Here is a 17,360-nt window from a genome sequence, read left to right as displayed (position 1 = left end):
TGATACATAGTTGGGCAGTGCCTAAGAGCGAGTTGTTTCTGTCCGGGGGTACCCGTGAAAGGCACTGTTCGGGCTGCGCCTCGAAGGCGAAGCAGCTCTCGGGCGCTTTACCCGCCGTCTGTGCTGTGTGTGGGGACTCCTCCATAGTGTTTTGTCAGAACCATTGTATCCAGTCAAGCGAGGAAGTAGTCCGTGGTTTAGAAAGTAATTCTGTTCGCTTTGTACATACCCAGCATTCTTGCCCCCCTCGCCGTCGACTTCGATCAAGAAACAATAAAGACGTCAGCGACATTGCGGATACAGCACTCCGCCCGTTTCGGTTTCTGCATCGCCCTCACCTCTTCAAATATAGTGAGATTCTTTTTTTAAAAAAAAAACTCGAAGCTGGGAAGTAAGCGTCACTGTGAGTGAAACGCACTGCAACTCTTCAACGTCTCGTTCACCTGTTCACTTCCCCTTTTTGGTAATGCAGCCGCGTCTGCCTTGCATGAAATTGGCGCCAGTCCCGTCCTTTCAGCAGGGATTTGCAGGGAGACAGGGTTGGCGCCACTTTCATCGCTTTGCTGTAGGACAGGCATCTTCGATCCAACGCGTCGGCGGACACGAGCAGGTGTAGGAATGCGCAGGCTACGTTTTCCTAGGAGTATGCTACTTACCGGTAGTACCTTGGCGCACCGGGAGATTCCGGGTGAACTAACGAGCCGACGCTTTTCGTGCATACACCGCCTGCCAGTCTGGAACTGCATACGAATCCACTCTTTGCAGATGCACCCGGCGGGACACTATCATTTTTTACTGTAGCGTCCCCTTTTCCTGCCCTGTATTCACTGAAGTTGAATGGCTCGCGTCAGCCCGCGGGCAACCAGAGGCAATGGAACCGTACTGCATGGCTGCACTGCATGCGGCCGTGGAGAAAGCCAAGGACCTCAACCGAACGTCACATGGGCGCTCAAACATGCGTGACACTATATGGAGTTTTACAGTCAGGTATCCCCTGACTCTTGTTCACGCTTAAGATCTGCACATTGTCCTGGGTAGCAGTTCGGTGTAACTCGCAGCCACTCCGGACGCAGCGACTGGGCATGCGGAGGCGAGCAGCATGCCAAGGGGCCCTTTTTTCACAGTTTCTCATATCCGCGGACACTCGTGAAAGCGCAAGTCAACGCCGAGGAAAGAACCCGGCTTAGCTGTCGAGGTTGTTCAGATCATAAGAGCGGACACTCCGCGAAACGTCTGTGTTCCGCCGGGCTAGCTGACGACACAGGGAATATGAAGAACCGATCCGGGAGTTGCCAAGCTGTTTGTGGAGATTCGAGGCGGACGCTACCGTCTTTTCTCTTCACCTGTTTTTGTACGCTATACCCCGTCGAACAGTTCCTCGGAAAGTGCGCATGAGACCGCGGAATACTGGCAACACTCGCAGGCCTTTCCGTTACAGGTTCAGGGTTGGCATGACTTTCCTACTACTCCCCAAGAAACTTATTCCTGTGTTCGAGGATTTCCTTTGATGAGCGGGGGGTCCAGCTATGACATGCTGCTTTACACCAAGGCACAAAGCCTACACATTCGTTCGAGCTTCGCAATTCTGTCCACTGTGATGCTACATATTTCCAGGTCTGCTGCTCTCGTGACCCCTCGTGAGAGTGGTCGTCTGTCCCTGTGTGTTTCCTCGTCTCCCTTTGTTTGTCCACGCAAGTCGTTTTTTGCGTGGCCGTCTCCTCGTCCCTTTCTTCCCTCTCTCCGCTCCCAGCTTTTTTTGTCCTCCCTCCCTGCCTTTGCTAGCAGTATGTTTTCCTCGGCTTCACCGGGCCCCCCGGCACCTTCGGAGGTGCACACGGATCCTCCCGAAGGTTCTCCTGCAGCCACGCGTCCTCCAGACGCGCCGGGTGCTCAATCACCTCATGCGTCAGCTGCTTCTGCGGCGGACGTCCGAACAAAGGCGTCGCCTTCCCCGGAGAAGGACAGTCAGAAGCCGGAAGAGCATTCAGGATCGCGGCGCCGATCCTCCTCTTCCGTAGTCGCAGCATTGCAGGGTCTGCGTTCTTCGTCTGGTTCCTCCCGGCCAGAAGATGCCGGGAGCTCCGCCCCCGCGTCGTCAATGTTGGCTTTTGTGTCTACTGCACCCCAGGAGATTGTCGTAGAAACTGGGAATGACGTTGACGACATGCGGACAGAAGAAGAGGGACAAAAACAACAGCAAGTGCCTCGTGTACGCTTTGATGCAGAGTTGGAAAGCCGTTTACGGAAGGTGGTGGAGGCAGACTGCCCAGATGAGTGCCTCGTTATAACAGTCGATGAAGAAACCTGTACGATACAAAAGGGACAGATACGGGTGTAACTTCTTGAACTTTACTACTTGATCCACATCTGCTGTATCCGACTTCTTCCGCTGCCGCAGCTGCGTAGAGACGTCTGTGGGCGCGGAAACTTTGTCAGGGGATCGAAACACGAGCGCATGGAAGTACTGGCGGACAGTATAACCGACGCGACTGAATGCGAAAGTAGACGGATCCCAAGCGAAGGAATCTCGTACTCTCTCGAGTTTCTCGTTACCATGATGTCTCTACATAGGAAGCTCCTGCGGGGGGATACATCCATTGACACTGACGGAGTACGCGTCTTTGCAGAGCGAGGGGTGCTTTCGCTCACTCGCTTCTTTTGTTGGGAAGAATTGCGTGATCACGGACTTGATGGGAAAATGGGGGTTGACGATCGCACCAAGGAACAGAAGAATAGTGTTGAGCAAAGCGTTCCAGAAAATGTCTCTCCGTCCTCTGTCGTGGTGGACACACGGGTAAGACTTGGAGGTCCGTATACGCTCTGGACGAAAGACGGCGAATGTCTTTTGTGTCTTTTTCGTCAGGTGTTCTGTCTCTCCTTGAGGCAGCACCATTCAAAGGAGATTCAGTCACTGCTCGATTTGACCGACTGGCTGCAGCAGCTCCTCCTGATGCCCCACGGATTTTTTTGCTTCGCCTTGATTTTGAATCTAACTCGCCTGAATGGTAATCGATTGCCTAAGGACCTTTTGTGGAAGGGGAAGGGACAACATCGGAAAAGACTACATGTCTAGAGGAAGTAACCGAGCATGCCTGTCTACTGAAGTGTACGTACACTTCACACTCACGCTCAGGAGCGGTAGGCTCCAGCCTTCCTGGAGTGTCTGTGTGTGTTTGTGTTTGAGTGTAATCCTGCATGCTGTAGTCAACCACATTCTACGCATTCCCTACCCCTCTGTTCTGTCACTCCAGCGTTGTGCTGCTTGCTCTTGCTAGCTAGATACGCGTGTTCCTCCCCCTAGACTTCCAGTATTGCCAGGAACGTGTCTGTCCTTTGCCATTCAAAATCTGGTGTACGGTGACGCAGTGTAGCGTAAGCCCAGCTGATGAGGGTGTGTGTTCAGAAGAAACCGTCGCCTTCCTGCTCATGCTTGCGGGGTGGCCGTGTGTGGCATCTGATATGTTTGGCAACACTCACCAGATGGCAGCGTAATGCTGCCTCACACTAACCTCGGGGATCAGCGCCATGCTTCGGATGGTGTGATGATGAGGTCGGTTGTTGTTCAACACTTTCGCCGTCGTCTGCGAGTATGCTTCTGTGTGAATTAGTTGTCTCACACGTGCAACAGCTGTTGAGGACACAGCAACCTTCGTGAATTGGGTGTGCAACGGTGCAGGTTGGTTGTGTCATGGACCCCGAGCGCTGCATGCACAGTGTGGAGGCGAACCTTCATCGACTACGCCTCCTGGTCTTTGCGCATTTCCATCCGTTTTCCCCGGCCGATCAAGGAGTACTACGCATCTAATCTAGTGAGGTGTTCCCACGTGCTCTGTCTGGAGGGGACGTGTTCTAATCTACCGTGGGAGATGTCGTAACCCCCCTCCCCTCTGTCCTTGTGTAATGCGCGTCTGCTCGTTTCAGTTGTACCTCAGTTGGCCGGCATTCCGACAGGCAGAGAGAGAGGGAAGAAGAAGGCTGAGACATCTCGCTGCAGCTCGGGCTCGTTCTCAGGTAAATATGTGGGGCTTAAGACACAGCCATCGTGTCTGCCATGTGGTATCCACGTCGTTCGTGCTTACAGCTCGGACTGAGGGTGTAGGCGCGACACAGACGTCGTGTCTGCCTTGTGGTATTCAGATCGTTTTCACTTACAGCTCGGACTGAGGGTGTAGACGCTTTTCTATACTCATTGTTGAGGGAACCGAGTTCATGAGTTTTTGGTCGGTATGTCAATCTGTGTGTCGGTGGGTGTGTATAGTAATGGTTACTTTCACCTGAAAGGTTCACAAGCACGAATGAGTGCGTCGTTGTCGTACATAGTTATCTAGTTTGCACAAGGCGACCTCGTCGACTGACTGAATTTCGTTCCGAGCTGATGAAATGCTGCAGGCACGTGCCTTTTTGTGGCAAGACCGGGGTACATGCCGCTCGGGCGCGTCATGTACCTTAATACTTGCAGGCGCTCTTCTGCGTATATGCGTAGGTGTGTGTGCATACCTGGTCAGTGTATTGTAGACCTTTATGTGAACAGGAGGTAAGTGAGTGCATGTGTCTTCTGTATTCGCTGTGAAAAGCCTGTGTCTAGATCAGCATTTTATCCTTTCCGCGTGTGTCCCGACTGGGCTGTTTCAAAGGCAGGAGCCGAGGGACGAAGATACTACGGACTGGAACTAGGAAATGCACCCGGTGAGACCGACGTAAGTTCTGTGCCTGACTGTAGCTCGTGATGATGCGCATTTGTCGCAGATATTGTAGAAGAAGTAAGCACGGTGGTTTGTCACAAGAGCCAATCAGGAAGGCTTCGTTCCCCGTCTAAATTTCTTACAGTGTAGTGCGAGGTTGCGGGATCTCGCGGCAACGAGGTAGTCTTCCGGTCCGTAGAACCCTTAGAAGTTTACAGGTGTCATGCCCGCTCTATCTCAACAGGGTGCTTAAAGAAGGTGGGTGTCAACACTCCGGCTGTACAGAGAGAGCTGCCTGAGACTTCACTCTCTGAGAAGCATCTACACCGATGGCCCCATGTTGATGAGTCAGTTGCCTTGGCCATCAGAAAGCAAGGAGGGGCACGGCGGGGTGTTGCAAGTCGACTCATTGAGATTCTGTTTACGTGCTTCTCTGCATTTGCAGTTCTGGCAGCTCTCACGCCTTACGTCCCCCTAGAAGCGGATGACGATTTTGCGGTAAGCGCTCCTGCGGCGGTGTCCCGACTACCCAGGGAAGGAAGGGTGAAAAGAGGTCTCCTTGGCTGTGCTGGGTGTTTCGTTCTGATATACATTATAGCGGTCTCCAGACAGCAAAAAGGACAGCCCCAGCGCCGCAGTAGTTGTACCTTTGGGATGCTCCACGTAGCGTACCGGTAGTGCATCCGCATGCAGGCCTGTCTACAAGAGCAAATCGCGATCTTATACGGTGTGTTTGTGGAACGGCGGTCGACCTCACAAGTAGAAGTCTTCATCGTCATCGGACACCAAAGAAAACTCCTGCTTCCAGACTGTATTCCCTTTCCTCGGAGAGCGGCCACAGTAGTGTGTGTACGCGCTTCTGTACTTACATGGACGGACGCGTGCGCGTTTTTTTCACTTACGGGGACGGATACGTATATTCACTTGGAGTGCGCGCACGAGCAGGCGTACGCGTACGTGTATATGTGAATGTGTGTATCAATACAAAGGGAGAAAAACCCAATATTCAGAAAGTGCGTTCCTACACACCGACGTGAACAGGAAGGTGCGCGCGTATATATGGTGGGTGGCGGGACATCAAAAGTTACAGTGGAAGCCCTGTACGCAAGTCCGCGCATACTTTCGTGCTTCAGGAACATATATCTGCACAGCCGGATGTGCCACCTGTATAGGCGTCCGCGCGGGTGGGTCTTTTTTCGGCCTGGACGTCGCGCGTGTGGACTGTATGCCAGGAGTTCCCCGGTTATTTCTTAGGGACCGTGCCAGACCAAACAATGGCGGCATGAGAAAGAGACTTCGAGATAATCGCTGAAGGCCTCTCATCTTCCCGCTTTACTTAACTCGTCGAGCAAAATGGGCCTGAGTTTGAGACGGCGTTGCAACAGACGTTAGTTTACAACATGCTAATGCCTCTGCGTGGTCACTGCTGTTCGTAGGAGCGCCTTCAGCAGTTTCACCAGGGAGACATCGCGTGTCTGGAAATTGTAAGCCCACAATCAAAGTCTGATTCTTTCCGACGAAGGCCAGAGCAAAGAAAGGGTTGTGGGCGTAAAGGGGCATAGATTGATGCTTACACTGTGCATCGAAGACACGAACCGTCGAAGTCACATCCGTATTAGTTTGGCTACGAGATGTTGCTTGTCCCTCTGTAAAAGAAAAGGACTGAGAAGAAACAGACAGGTTCCATTCTTGATGGGCATAATGAATGCATCGTACTTTTAGCATCTGTAGTGACGGGAGTAGCTGCGGGGTGTTCTTTTTTCCAGCTGAAAAAGACGAATGGAGAACAGACTCAGCGAGACACCGTTCTTCTCGTCACGTTTGTCTTTGTTTCTCTGTACGCCAACGTATGACAAGGCTTTCTTTTGTGTTTCCTTGTGTCCCTCTTGAAAAAACCGTCCTTTGTGGGCGTTCTGTGCAGCTTGTGGATGATGAGGACTCGACTCTCACCGCCCTTTCTTGCCTTTATGAAACTCCAGGTAGCTGTTCTGAACAGCAGCTGTGAGAATAATCGCGGGTAGGACCGGGGGTAGGCGTTTTAGAATCTTCAACGGTATGGAGTAACATTGCGGAAGAGGGTAGGGAGAGGCCCTGTGAGTATGATGTTCACTAGAGAAGGGTCAGAAGAGTTTGCGAGAGGCTTCTCGTCTTTCCGAGTCGTATTCGCACGACCTGCAGTTTTGCCTCACGGGTCCCTCTGTTTGTTGATTGGTTAGATTTTGTGTCGACTGTTTGTTTCCTGTCTGTGGTAGACACTGTATCATTGCTGATCTCATCTAGTCGCTTTTTTGGGGGGGTTCACTCGTTGAAATCATCCGACATTGCAGTTTTGTATGAGGAATGCGGATCCCGAGAATCTTTCATCTTGTGGAGGTATCCGTGTGCGTTGGCTCCATTCAATACATGTCCGTGCCGTGCACAGTTCAATGGATAAGAACGCGTAGCCGGAAGAGTGTGGTGTATGCTTCGGTGCGGCGTGTCACTTCGGTGCCGTCGCTCGTCCTTTTTGCTCTTCTAACAGGGTTGCTGCAACAGCACGTGGCAGATGGCCCCCCGCGCTATTTTCTTTTGAGATACCAGAACACCACAGGTTGGTTAAACTAGCTAAGGAAGTCGCTGTTGGGGGACAGGGTGCTCTGCTGGCAGCCTCTTTCGTGTAGTTTTTTTCTCGTAGACTACACTCCGTTTCAAGTCTATTTTGTATGCATGTGTACTGACGCGCGCGTCCACATAGGCGTACATATGTGCTGATGTTACGTAAGTGTATACATACACTTCTAGAAAGACCTCTGTCTATACATATGTAAGGATGCTGCGGGCTCGTTCCACTGTGCCGTCAAACGTTCTTCGCGGGTTCCCTTCGAGCATACAGGTGAAACATGGTTACTCAGACAGTGTAGCGGCGGGGCTTGAAATTGTTTCCTTTCTCCGGAGAAAAGAATATGGGGCTATGCAAAAGCCGGACGCGTCTATCGTGCGAAAGCTTTTGGAAGCTCTCGTTCGGCTAGTTCTTCGTCGCGTTGTCAGTCCGAGTTACAGTAACCAGGAGCGACGAGCATTAGTAGTATTCCAGGGGGGTGAGTACCAGCGAACCAGACTGTATAGCTGTCTTCCTCACTAGGGTTAGATTGCTGCGGCCTCTCTTTAGGGATAGCACAACGCCGCCGACTTCAGCAGGGGCGAACGGAAAGTTCGTTGTCACGTCTATTATCTCTTCTCTCGTCTGCATACGTATAGGTATGTTCCGTTGTACATCTTGCCTACCTTCTGGCAGGAAGTACTCAACTATCTGCCCATGTATCTACGGAAAAGTCCTGTCTGTGTATGCTTCCGAATTTCGCGTTTGCGGTTCCTTCCATTTGTCCCTTTGTCGTGGTATCGAACTCAGCATAGCTACCGACGCGTGGATTCAGGAGAAAAGTGTGTTTTTTTGTGCGTCGTTGCAGCATTTCTTTTTTACTGTCCCGATTCAGAAAACAGACGAGAACGCGTCTTGTATGCTGCCTCAAAGGTAATTAGAGGAAAGGTCAGAGGTAGCTTCACTGTCCGAGTTTTCTCCATGCTTACGGGGTGTGTGACAGACCATGGAACGCAGTGTATTCTAGGGATCAGATCCGCTCAGTTTTTGTCCGTTGAGGTGGGGCCGATATTTCACTGTAGGAGACCTCTTCCGTGGTACGCGCGGAAAGGACGGGCAGGTGGAGAAACGCTTTTAGTCTGCGTCTTCTCGTGTTCCTTCGCGAATAAATATCCAGTTCCAGGGTGTGGATCAGAACTCTTTCCTTGCCTTCGGACAGTGGTCAGACAATCGTCGTTCTATGCAGGACTGGTGCCGTTCACAGGGGCGTGGGTATCCTTCTCTTCGCTTTCACGTGCGTGCTTCTACAGTTTTGTCCTACATATAGAATAGCATATAATATATCTATCTCTCTATCTTTGATGTGACTACAGCACTCCAATGGGTGTGATGCTCTGGTATGTCGCTGCCATCTTATTTCTCGTGCGCCTTCGTTCTAAAACTGAACTGGAGCCCGAGTCGGGCACTTTTGAGTCTGGCTGAGGAGTAACGTGTGATGCTTGTGTTCGTTTCGTAGCAACGTGTCTGGGATGCCATCATGGCAGCGGGTATAACAGTATCTCAACGACACGACCTACGGTCCCCGAGTGAGTTCTCAGAAAAACTTTTTGAACGAGAAGGTCTGGAAGACGGAAACAGGAGTGAACCCGGGCTTCAGCATCAGCAGTCACAGCATCACTTCGGAGAGGTGCCGGGTGTAACAGCACCTTCACTGGATGGACAAGGGCCTGTGATAGACGCGGCTTGTAGGGAGAATGGCATTGTTCTATTAGTAACGCTTCCTACGAAAGCTCCTCCTCCAGGTGACGGCTGGTTCGAAGCTCCGATTTTGCCTGACGGGAGAGACACCCTCGAGGCGTGGCGCAAGGCAGCGGGACTGGCGGAAAGGGAAGAAGAAGAGCTGACAATGACGGAAGATGAAGAAGGCGTCGGGGACATCTAGAACATGAAACAGAGACAGCCGAGCAGGGGAGAGCCGCGTGTTTCTGCGTCCGTGCTTCAGCCTGGTAGGGATCCGAAATGTAGGACATGATTCAAGATAGAAAGAAGGAGCTCGGAGACTCCGATCAAACATTGCGGAGAGTGCAGCACGAGAGAATTACTGTGCGGAGCTGTTTTGAAGGGTTACACAGGGCGACAAGGAAGGCAGCCGAAGGACATCTCGGTCTGGCCACCTCCTGCCTTGCCACTCAGTCCCACTCGAGCGGATGTCATATTGCGCCTCGAGCAGCACAGTTGAACATCTGTTTCTGAGCGTCACAATACACTTGATGCAGAGATGAAAGAAGTCTCTACGACTTTCTCGTCAGGCAGTGAGAAGCGCGGCATAGAAAGCCACGGTGAGGCATTGTCTTGGATTGGATTCAGTGGCTCGTACCGTTAGAGTTGGTTGCGCTTTTGGCCCCTGTTCTATTGGAACCAGGGGCAGAAAACTAGGAGAAGCGATAACATTAGAGGCAAAGAGCCAGGGGCTGGATATGTAGACCTATTCCAGGTGACGCTTGATGCCGATAGTACCAGGTCATAAAGACAACATACGAAGTTTTCATGCGTGTGCATGAAGACACGGTCAACGAAGAGGAGGACGTCGACTCCGGACAGCGAGCCCTGCCAACTTCCTGGCACGCTGTTTGTGTTCTGGGATACTTCAACAACCTCGTTCATGGAATCACCTGGGGGCCTACGGTTGCTGGAAATAGGTGCATCGGATGGCAAGAGTACATCTCTGTATTGAGGTACTGTGCTAGCAGACCAGCTTCCAACATGCCAGCCTGCGAGGCGCCTAGCGGGGGCTGTCGCCCAAATGGATTGGCGGCGAAGTACGCAAACCTCGACCCACAGCTACAGTTGTAAATGGCTGTTAGTTTGCCTGCTCGTTTGTTACTAGCAGGGCGGGCCCCAGGCGGACGCCGGGAATGTCTGGAACAGAGTCTTCCTTCGTGACCAAAGGAGGTACGAGGCCCTGTTGAGAGCCACCTCAGTGAAACGCGCCAACAACGCTGGGCTTCATATCTTTGTTCTATTCACACTTCTTTGCTAGCGTACAACATATGGTAGGGAAGGAGCTGCTGCGTGGAATTTCGGGTGTCATCAATTCGAACAACGTACCCAGGCTGACTAGCAAACTCTACACGTTCCGATCTCAACTCAGAGCCTTCGGGAAGGTCGACAGGTCTGTGGGCCGCGCTCAGTATCGAAAGGAGGCCGCCGGTAGCGCACAGAGGATGGCGCTGCAGCACACTGCTGCTGGCTGGGTGTACTGGATATAGCTCACTGAAGACGGATGTGCAGACTGCGAGCATATCTGGAAACTGCTTGTTCCAGACGGCCGCACTGGTACGAGTGTCTGGTGAACCGACAGTACAGAGGCAGCCGACACTTAGCAAACGCTCGTCCTGAGACTGAAGCCTACTACAAGAGAATTCTTGGCGCGAGTGCCTCTGGTTTCAGCACGTATTTGTGTACGGATGGAGTCTCCTGGATACGCTACTCGAATAGGGGGTACTAACCCGTCGGGTAGCCACTAGGAATCAAAACCTCGGTTAACAATTTGCACTCTCGGTGAGATCTTGGAGTGCTTCGTTTTGAATCTGTTCCAAGAGATGCATCCATAGGCCGCGTCGCAGCAGTTTTGTATAGATTCATACGGACGCATTCACTGCAACACATGAGAATGCCACGTTCAGTTCCTTGAACAGTCGTCCGAAAGGCCTTGCCTGTAAAAGCCAGCGGCAGTGGTGATAAACGATTCCTTAACAGAAGCAACACAAGTTGGGGTGCCAAAGACACTGCCCGGACGAGAAGATACGCCAGAAACAACCACCAACAATTTGTCTGGTCGCCAGGAGCGTAGAAGCCCGTCACGCTCCGCGGATGCAAAAGACTCTTGAACAGCAGCTGGCAAGAACAGGGAGGGGGGGGCCGATCCTGCCGAGGTGTCTACAGATGGAAACATCGCGGCGAAAAAAAAAAAACAGCGATTCAAGCCGTCCTGCTCAAAGACGCATCGCAGACTACCTCGCTGCCTCTCTCCACACATGACGAACAGAAGAAAGAAAGAGACCTCCTCAGGTTTTTGGTAGCAGCCATCAACTCCAATAACCCGCAACCCAAGCAGACGAACCTCCGCGGTGGAACCGACGACTCATGCCACGCGTCCAACCAGCGCCTCAGTGATCTCACAAGATAACCCGACGAGCTTTTTTCTGCCCACGGTCCCGAGAGCGCCGGACAGAAGCCGCTCGGAGTCAAACACCCATACTACATCATCCCTCACGGCATCGCTTCCGCTACCGCGGGCCAAGAAAAAGTGCACAAACTGCGGCAGTGCCCACCAGTTGCACTAATAAACAGAAGATTCAGTTTTCGGTAGACCAAAGTACAGACCGTCCACTCTTTTGCCTTTGCAGCCGGAGTACGCTACTGACCAGGGAAAACAGCTGATTCCATGCATTAGTGGTCATGTTCCATATGCAGAAAAACTTCCACGTGGCCCCAGCACTTCACTGTTTTTTGTCAGGCTCGTCTTGGGCAACATTAATAGTGGTCACACAATTTCACGTAACAGTGGAACGGGCTAGCCCTCACGCTCCAGAGGTTTACAACTGCCATGCAGATTAGGTGTCCCCACCCTGACGGCCCTTCAACGCATTAGCCAGCTACCGCTACCCGTACCCGTTCCAAACACGGCATATTTTGGCGAGAAGTAACATAGTATCGCTCGCCAGCCAATCATTCACCATGAGCTCTAAGACAACTCAAGAAAATACCATGCTGCGTCTACGCAACGAGAGCTAGGTACCAGGAAAACAGCTCATAGGTAAGTAGTGAGTGGTCATGCTCCATATGCATGAGCAACCTCCAGATGCCCCCAGCACTTAACTGCCTTTTCTCTTGTCAGGCTCATCTCAACACTGACAGTGGTCACACAATTTCACGTAACAGTGGAACGGCAAGCGTCACGCTCCAGACGTTTACAACTGCCATGTACGTGCGGCGTCCCCACCGTAACTACCCTTCCACATATTAGCCAGCTACCGCTACCCATACCCGTTTCAAAGACAGCATATTTTGGCGAGATGTAACATAGTATCGCTCGCCAGCCAATCATTCACCATGGACACTCAAACAACCTATGAAAACACCATACTACGTCTACACAACGAACGCTTGGTATCGTCTCACGAACCGCCCCCGCCGCGCGCCACCACACCAACACGCCGAACCTTGGCCGTATTTCTTTCGGAACTCTACCGTTTGGTCCGGCCAAGCGCCTCCCTTCAGCTGTCCTGTTAGCCTCTGAGAGGCACTGTACCTCCGCGTTGGAGTTGTTTAGCTGTAGAAGCGAAGTCGACGAACGTGCTGTAGCCATTGCCACCCATCCGAAGCATCGCACCACCAACCATCTTCGCCGCGGCAGCCATGGCTTGCGCCGGAGGAGCGACACTGCCTTCGGGTCCAGGGGACACCTCTCGCAGTAGTGTCCCATTTTTTCGCTGTTGATCGGCAACTCGAGGCGACACGCCAGATAGAGGTGTCTGCCCGTGCTGTCCACCAGCCACAGACGGCGCGCTGGCGTGTTCCCCGCTGAGTACTTTCCCCTGTGCGGAGGCGGCACGCGTGGAAGAGCGCGCGACCTCGTGCATGTTCGGCGTGAAATGGTTCCACTGCTGCACAGTCGTTGGAGCGCTCCCAAATGAGTGAAGGTTGTCAGGAGACGCGAAAGGCTGGTACTGCGGGTAGGAGGGGTGGCCGGGCGTTTGGATCTGCTGCGGCGCGGATCCGTACATAGGCGCGTAGCCTTCAGGTGTGCTGGCTGGCTGCATTTGAATAGGATGCGCAGGCGTGCCTGACTGGTAATTCGTGACTGGGTACTGTTGGCGCATCATCTGACCAGTGTGTCCAGCCTGTGCTTGATTTGGTTGCTGCGGCCCTACCATGGTTCCCATGCCGTAGTTCGGATATTGCTGGTGTGCGGGTTGCGGGAAGCCACCAGACATCGGAAGCGACTGAGCGTAAGTTTGCTGCGTTGGCTGCTGAGGCATTTGTGGGTTTTGTTGGGCATTAGGGACTGCATGATACCCTGTACCGGAGGTATTCCACGACTCCGGTTGCCCACTGACAACTTGCTGGACTCTCATGGTGTTAGACGGACCTCCCGCTGACCATTGGGCAGCCATGCCTTGGTGCTGCTGCTCCATCTGAGGGGGAGACAGAGGTACTCCAGCGCATGGGCCTTTAGAGGGGCTGTTGAATTCTCCACGACTGGAGTGTGGGCACACTCCGGGAGCCGATGAACCTCCTTGGTGTAGATGATGACTTCCGTACTGAGCATCTCCGTTGTATGATTCCCCATGACGGTTGTAGCCTTGAGGACATTGCGCTGATCCCAAGTGGTCGGATGCGCTCGGGGAGCCTCCAAAAGTGGCTCTGTTCATGGTGGAAATGTGCACACCTGCACCTGGAGTGTATGACCGCATACTCGAGGCCGCGGAACGAGGGCTCTCCGAACGTTGGGGAGCTTCACCCATCAGGACAGCGTCCAGTATAGCGCGGAACCTTGCTCCCGGGCGCAGCGAGTTCGCAGTATCAATATCTTGCCTAAAGGTAGAAAAGACATCAGTACGTATAAAGTACTCAACTTGCCTACGAGCGTCTTCGTAGCGGGCGTCCGCACCCTAGAAACGGCGGAGTTGATAACTTACGTAATCTCGTTACGAACGTTTTGCGCGAAATGCAAGTCAAATCCCACTGACTTCGTCAGGTCAGTTTCGTCCAGATTTCCGGACGCGGCCGTTCGTTTATAAAGTTGCTCCAGCCTGACAACAGCAACATCATCAGATGGCTACTCCGGGACAAAAAGTTGTGGGTCAGTCCGAAGCGGACGAGCACCTAGCCACTCCAGAGCAAAAGCGGAGATTCTGGTGCAACGCTTACCTCGAGGCCTCAGAAAGAATGTCCAGCTTTCTTGTGCAGAGGCGGTTAGCCTCTTCACATCTCCGTCTCCGGTAGAAGTCGAGAAGCGCGCGCATATCATCATCAGATTCCCTTGTGATCGGAGCGTTGTTAATGTCCTGGCTCAGTTCCACCTGAGCGAAAAAGCCACCAACGGGACAGGAAGTCGATTGCTGACCCGTCACTGGGAAGAAGTAAATATTGTCAACATTATGAATGTCTCCTGAGCTAAGCGCGCTTACGGCGATATGATCGTCGATCTTCTTGTCCTCATGATGCAGTACATACATAGCTTCTTTGAGCTCTGAAGAAAGAATCCCAGACCAGATGCACACAGAAGCTTTCTCGTGTGAGGAATAAGAATGAAGGTCAGCCGCCGGCTTTCCTAGAATACAGGAATGTCTTCACATCAAACAGCGCAACCTACCCCGCTGTTTATCGGTGAATTGCTGGAGCTTTGATAGGTAGGATTTCTGCTCCCTGAGGGACTTGCGCGAGCTCCACGTCACCGGCTTGAATGTGCACTCACGGCGCTCGTCCTCGAGTTTGCTGAGAAATGGGTACGGCAGCGCAGACACAAAGAGCAACATTTGCAGACAAACTAGTCAGGGGACACGCCACTTTCCGATCTGCCTCACGGAGTGTAGCAAAAATTACCTGAGCTCCAGTCTTCTTTTCAGTGCCTCATTCGAGATCAGCTTGTCCTGGTGCTTCCTGACCATCTGAGACCGGACACGACAGAAAATGCCACCACAGCGACACCACGTAAGGAAGCGGGAAGTGAAGATCCTGTAATACGGCCTCCCTTCCAATGAGGTTGAGGGCTTACCGCGTTCCATTTCGCTTCCCACTGCTGGGGCGTGCGTCCTGGGACATTTCTACGCGGCCTGTAAAGACAAAGAAAAAAACACGTCGAAGAGAGCACCCATGGAGTGCACCGTGACACTCCATTGGAAACTCCTGTCACAGATTGGGATAGTTTTGACCATGTTCTTACTTGGCGCGCTGTAAGTCTTCCTCCTGTTGCTTCTTCGCTCGGCGTATGAGAGCGTCGTTGTAGAGCAAGTCAAAGCACGTAGGCTGCAAGGAAAATAGGATGACATCGGTCAATTCACCAGGTTAGATAGCGAAGAACTGCAATCTCCTTTAGATTACTCCGAGGAGATTTGTACACTTACTTTTTTTGAGGTCCCAGTCGATCCCCTCCTCGGACAATGGACAGACGATCCGGAGGACTTGTTTTTTTTTCCAACATTTGTCTCCGGGACAGTTTGCTGAGGCCCCGAACCAGCTGCCCTCTCGTCCGCGCTGCGAATCCTCAGCTCCTGTTGGATTGGAGATGTACCCGGCGATGGTAACTCGGCTACTTGATTTGAGAGGCATCGTTCCTGAGAAGGTTGACCGGTGTGAGCGCCTGTTAGGCCGCTGTTGCCGGGCTGTTGCGGCAACGAAGCAGAGTGCCCCGAAACTTGTTCTGGTACTGCAGTTGGCCCCTGGAACGCCTTCGGGATGGCCGACGAGCTGGAAACAGATCGCATTTCATTTGGCGACTGGATCATCGGGCTTGTGTGCGACTGCATCTGGATTTGCTGTGGGAATGAGCCCTGGTGTCCCACGTTGGGAAGTAGAGTCTGAAAAGGACGCCGCTGCTGCTGGTAGTTCCCGGACGGCATCCTGACGACTGACTGGTGCCCTTGAGGGACACCGGCTTGCTGCTGTACTTGGTGAAGAAAGGGATGCTGGTAAGCTTGGTTTCCGTAAACTGGCGGCTGCTGAACTTGCGGTGGAAGGGCTTGTGCCGAACCTCGACGGGAGTAAGCTACGGATCCCCCGCCGGGTCCAGAGGGGGGGACACCGGGGAACTGATGCTGAGCAGGCAGCATTTGGATTCGAGCAAATTCGAAAATGCAGTATGGTCGGAAAAAGAAAATAACGTTCACATCCGACAGAGACAATTGCTCGCAGTGCGCGTCACAACTACTTCCACAAGCGATTAACAGCCCTCTCGGCAACGCGCAGTCTACCAGCAGGTTGCAGCATGAAACCGAAGAGATACACTTATGACAAGGATAGTGCGGCTCGTTAGCCTGCGACTTTCAGCCGTAGCGGCGAAGACCGCCCCGACACCGCAGCTGCACTCCAGATACCGCTCCAGAAGGGGGAGAGATCACTTCGTGAAAGATAATTAATGAGCTCAGCTTTTTTCGTGAGACCTCATTTGGAGAAAGAGCTCGAGAGAACCGCCAGGTTAGAAGAAAAGATACATCTACACGATCAGCGCACTCTCGCGGACGGAGGATGCGGCTGTCTTGAGAAATATGGCTGAAGCGGAGAGCCGCCGGACTTTTTTCCTGCCGCGCGAGGCAGACAGGAGAGGATACCTCTTGGGCTCAGGTTGCTACAGCATGAGGCCGGAATTCAGGAAAAAGCGACCTCATAAAGATATGAAACGTATCACCGGCCCAGCAATGGGAGGTAACGCTGTCTTCAACGAGCTCGAAATTTACCAGATTTCCGAGCAAGCCGTGCGGTATCGGGCATTGCTGGCACCCGCGTGAGTGGGCCAGCTGCGGGACTCGTGTTGGTGCCGCCATCGTGATGCTGCGGTTCACCGAGCCACGCTTGGCTCGAAGCACTGATGTTGTAGTCCGGGCCGGGTAGACCGGGCTTGCTTGCTCGTCGCAGCAGCGGCCGCGGGAGGGCGTAGGTAGTCGCAGAAGCCACTTCAGGCGTCCTTCGGCCAAGCAAAGACTGATCCCTACTCCCGACCAAACCCCGCGGAGGACATCTACGGAGAAATAAAGTGTGGTCACTACAAGGTAATTGCTCGTGATGGTCGGCCTCCTTATAGCAGGAATGTCCACTTCGTTGAAACCCCTGTGCAAGTCCGACAAAAATCTGGCGTGGTACGACGCCTCGAGGCACCTGCGCTGCCACCAATGCTTCCGACAATGCGTTTCTCTAGCACCTAAGGTTCAGGGCAAGCACTAAAACCTTCACGGCATGCTTAATTTCTCTCAATTCCAGGCTCAGAAACAGGTCCAGCCTCCCCGGCCAGCAGTGCCCCCTGCCCTAACAACGCAGTACACATTTCTAGCCCGAGTTGTGTGTAGGTACGCGTCCCGTTGCCACTAGGCTATAACTAG

At 52.9% G+C, this 17,360-nt stretch overlaps 2 protein-coding genes across 2 annotated transcripts; one reads left to right on the top strand and one right to left on the bottom strand.

Annotated features, from left to right (window-relative positions):
* The first annotated feature begins 827 nt into the window (after positions 1-827).
* CSUI_006893 (uncharacterized protein) lies at positions 828-10,499 on the top strand. Its single transcript, XM_068067043.1, has 9 exons — positions 828-3,005; positions 3,677-4,011; positions 4,575-4,686; positions 5,128-5,180; positions 6,119-6,166; positions 6,604-6,661; positions 7,204-7,272; positions 8,129-8,193; positions 8,777-10,499. Exon 1 carries the CDS (start codon positions 1,508-1,510, stop codon positions 2,336-2,338), a length of 831 nt encoding a protein of 276 aa, XP_067920982.1. The 5' UTR covers positions 828-1,507; the 3' UTR covers positions 2,339-3,005; positions 3,677-4,011; positions 4,575-4,686; positions 5,128-5,180; positions 6,119-6,166; positions 6,604-6,661; positions 7,204-7,272; positions 8,129-8,193; positions 8,777-10,499.
* Positions 10,500-10,815: 316 nt separating this feature from the next.
* Positions 10,816-16,882, bottom strand: CSUI_006892 (uncharacterized protein). The gene is made up of 9 exons (XM_068067042.1): positions 15,393-16,882; positions 15,212-15,294; positions 15,044-15,101; positions 14,872-14,936; positions 14,642-14,763; positions 14,457-14,518; positions 14,197-14,348; positions 13,965-14,078; positions 10,816-13,860 (listed from the first exon to the last, which is right to left on the bottom strand). The coding sequence occupies exons 1-9, from the start codon at positions 16,095-16,097 to the stop codon at positions 12,552-12,554; spliced, it is 2,670 nt and encodes an 889-aa protein (XP_067920981.1). The 5' UTR covers positions 16,098-16,882; the 3' UTR covers positions 10,816-12,551.
* Positions 16,883-17,360: the final 478 nt, after the last annotated feature.

Source organism: Cystoisospora suis (assembly GCF_002600585.1).
Source record: "Cystoisospora suis strain Wien I chromosome Unknown contig_3549, whole genome shotgun sequence".
NCBI classification, from domain to species: Eukaryota; Apicomplexa; class Conoidasida; order Eucoccidiorida; family Sarcocystidae; genus Cystoisospora; species Cystoisospora suis.
Note: the sequence above shows the minus strand (reverse complement) of the source record. Positions and strands in the feature narration are given on the sequence as shown.

Excerpts from the sequence above, each read along its gene's own strand:
- CSUI_006893 (XM_068067043.1), top strand. The coding sequence starts at position 1,508 with ATGAGCGGGGGGTCCAGCTATGACATGCTGCTTTACACCAAGGCACAA.
- CSUI_006892 (XM_068067042.1), bottom strand. The coding sequence starts at position 16,097 with ATGCTGCCTGCTCAGCATCAGTTCCCCGGTGTCCCCCCCTCTGGACCC. Across the intron at positions 15,102-15,211 it reads GAAGACTTACAGCGCGCCAA|GCCGCGTAGAAATGTCCCAG; the intron begins GTAAGAACATGG and ends TTGTCTTTACAG. Across the intron at positions 14,519-14,641 it reads ATTCACCGATAAACAGCGGG|AGCTCAAAGAAGCTATGTAT; the intron begins GTAGGTTGCGCT and ends TTCTTTCTTCAG.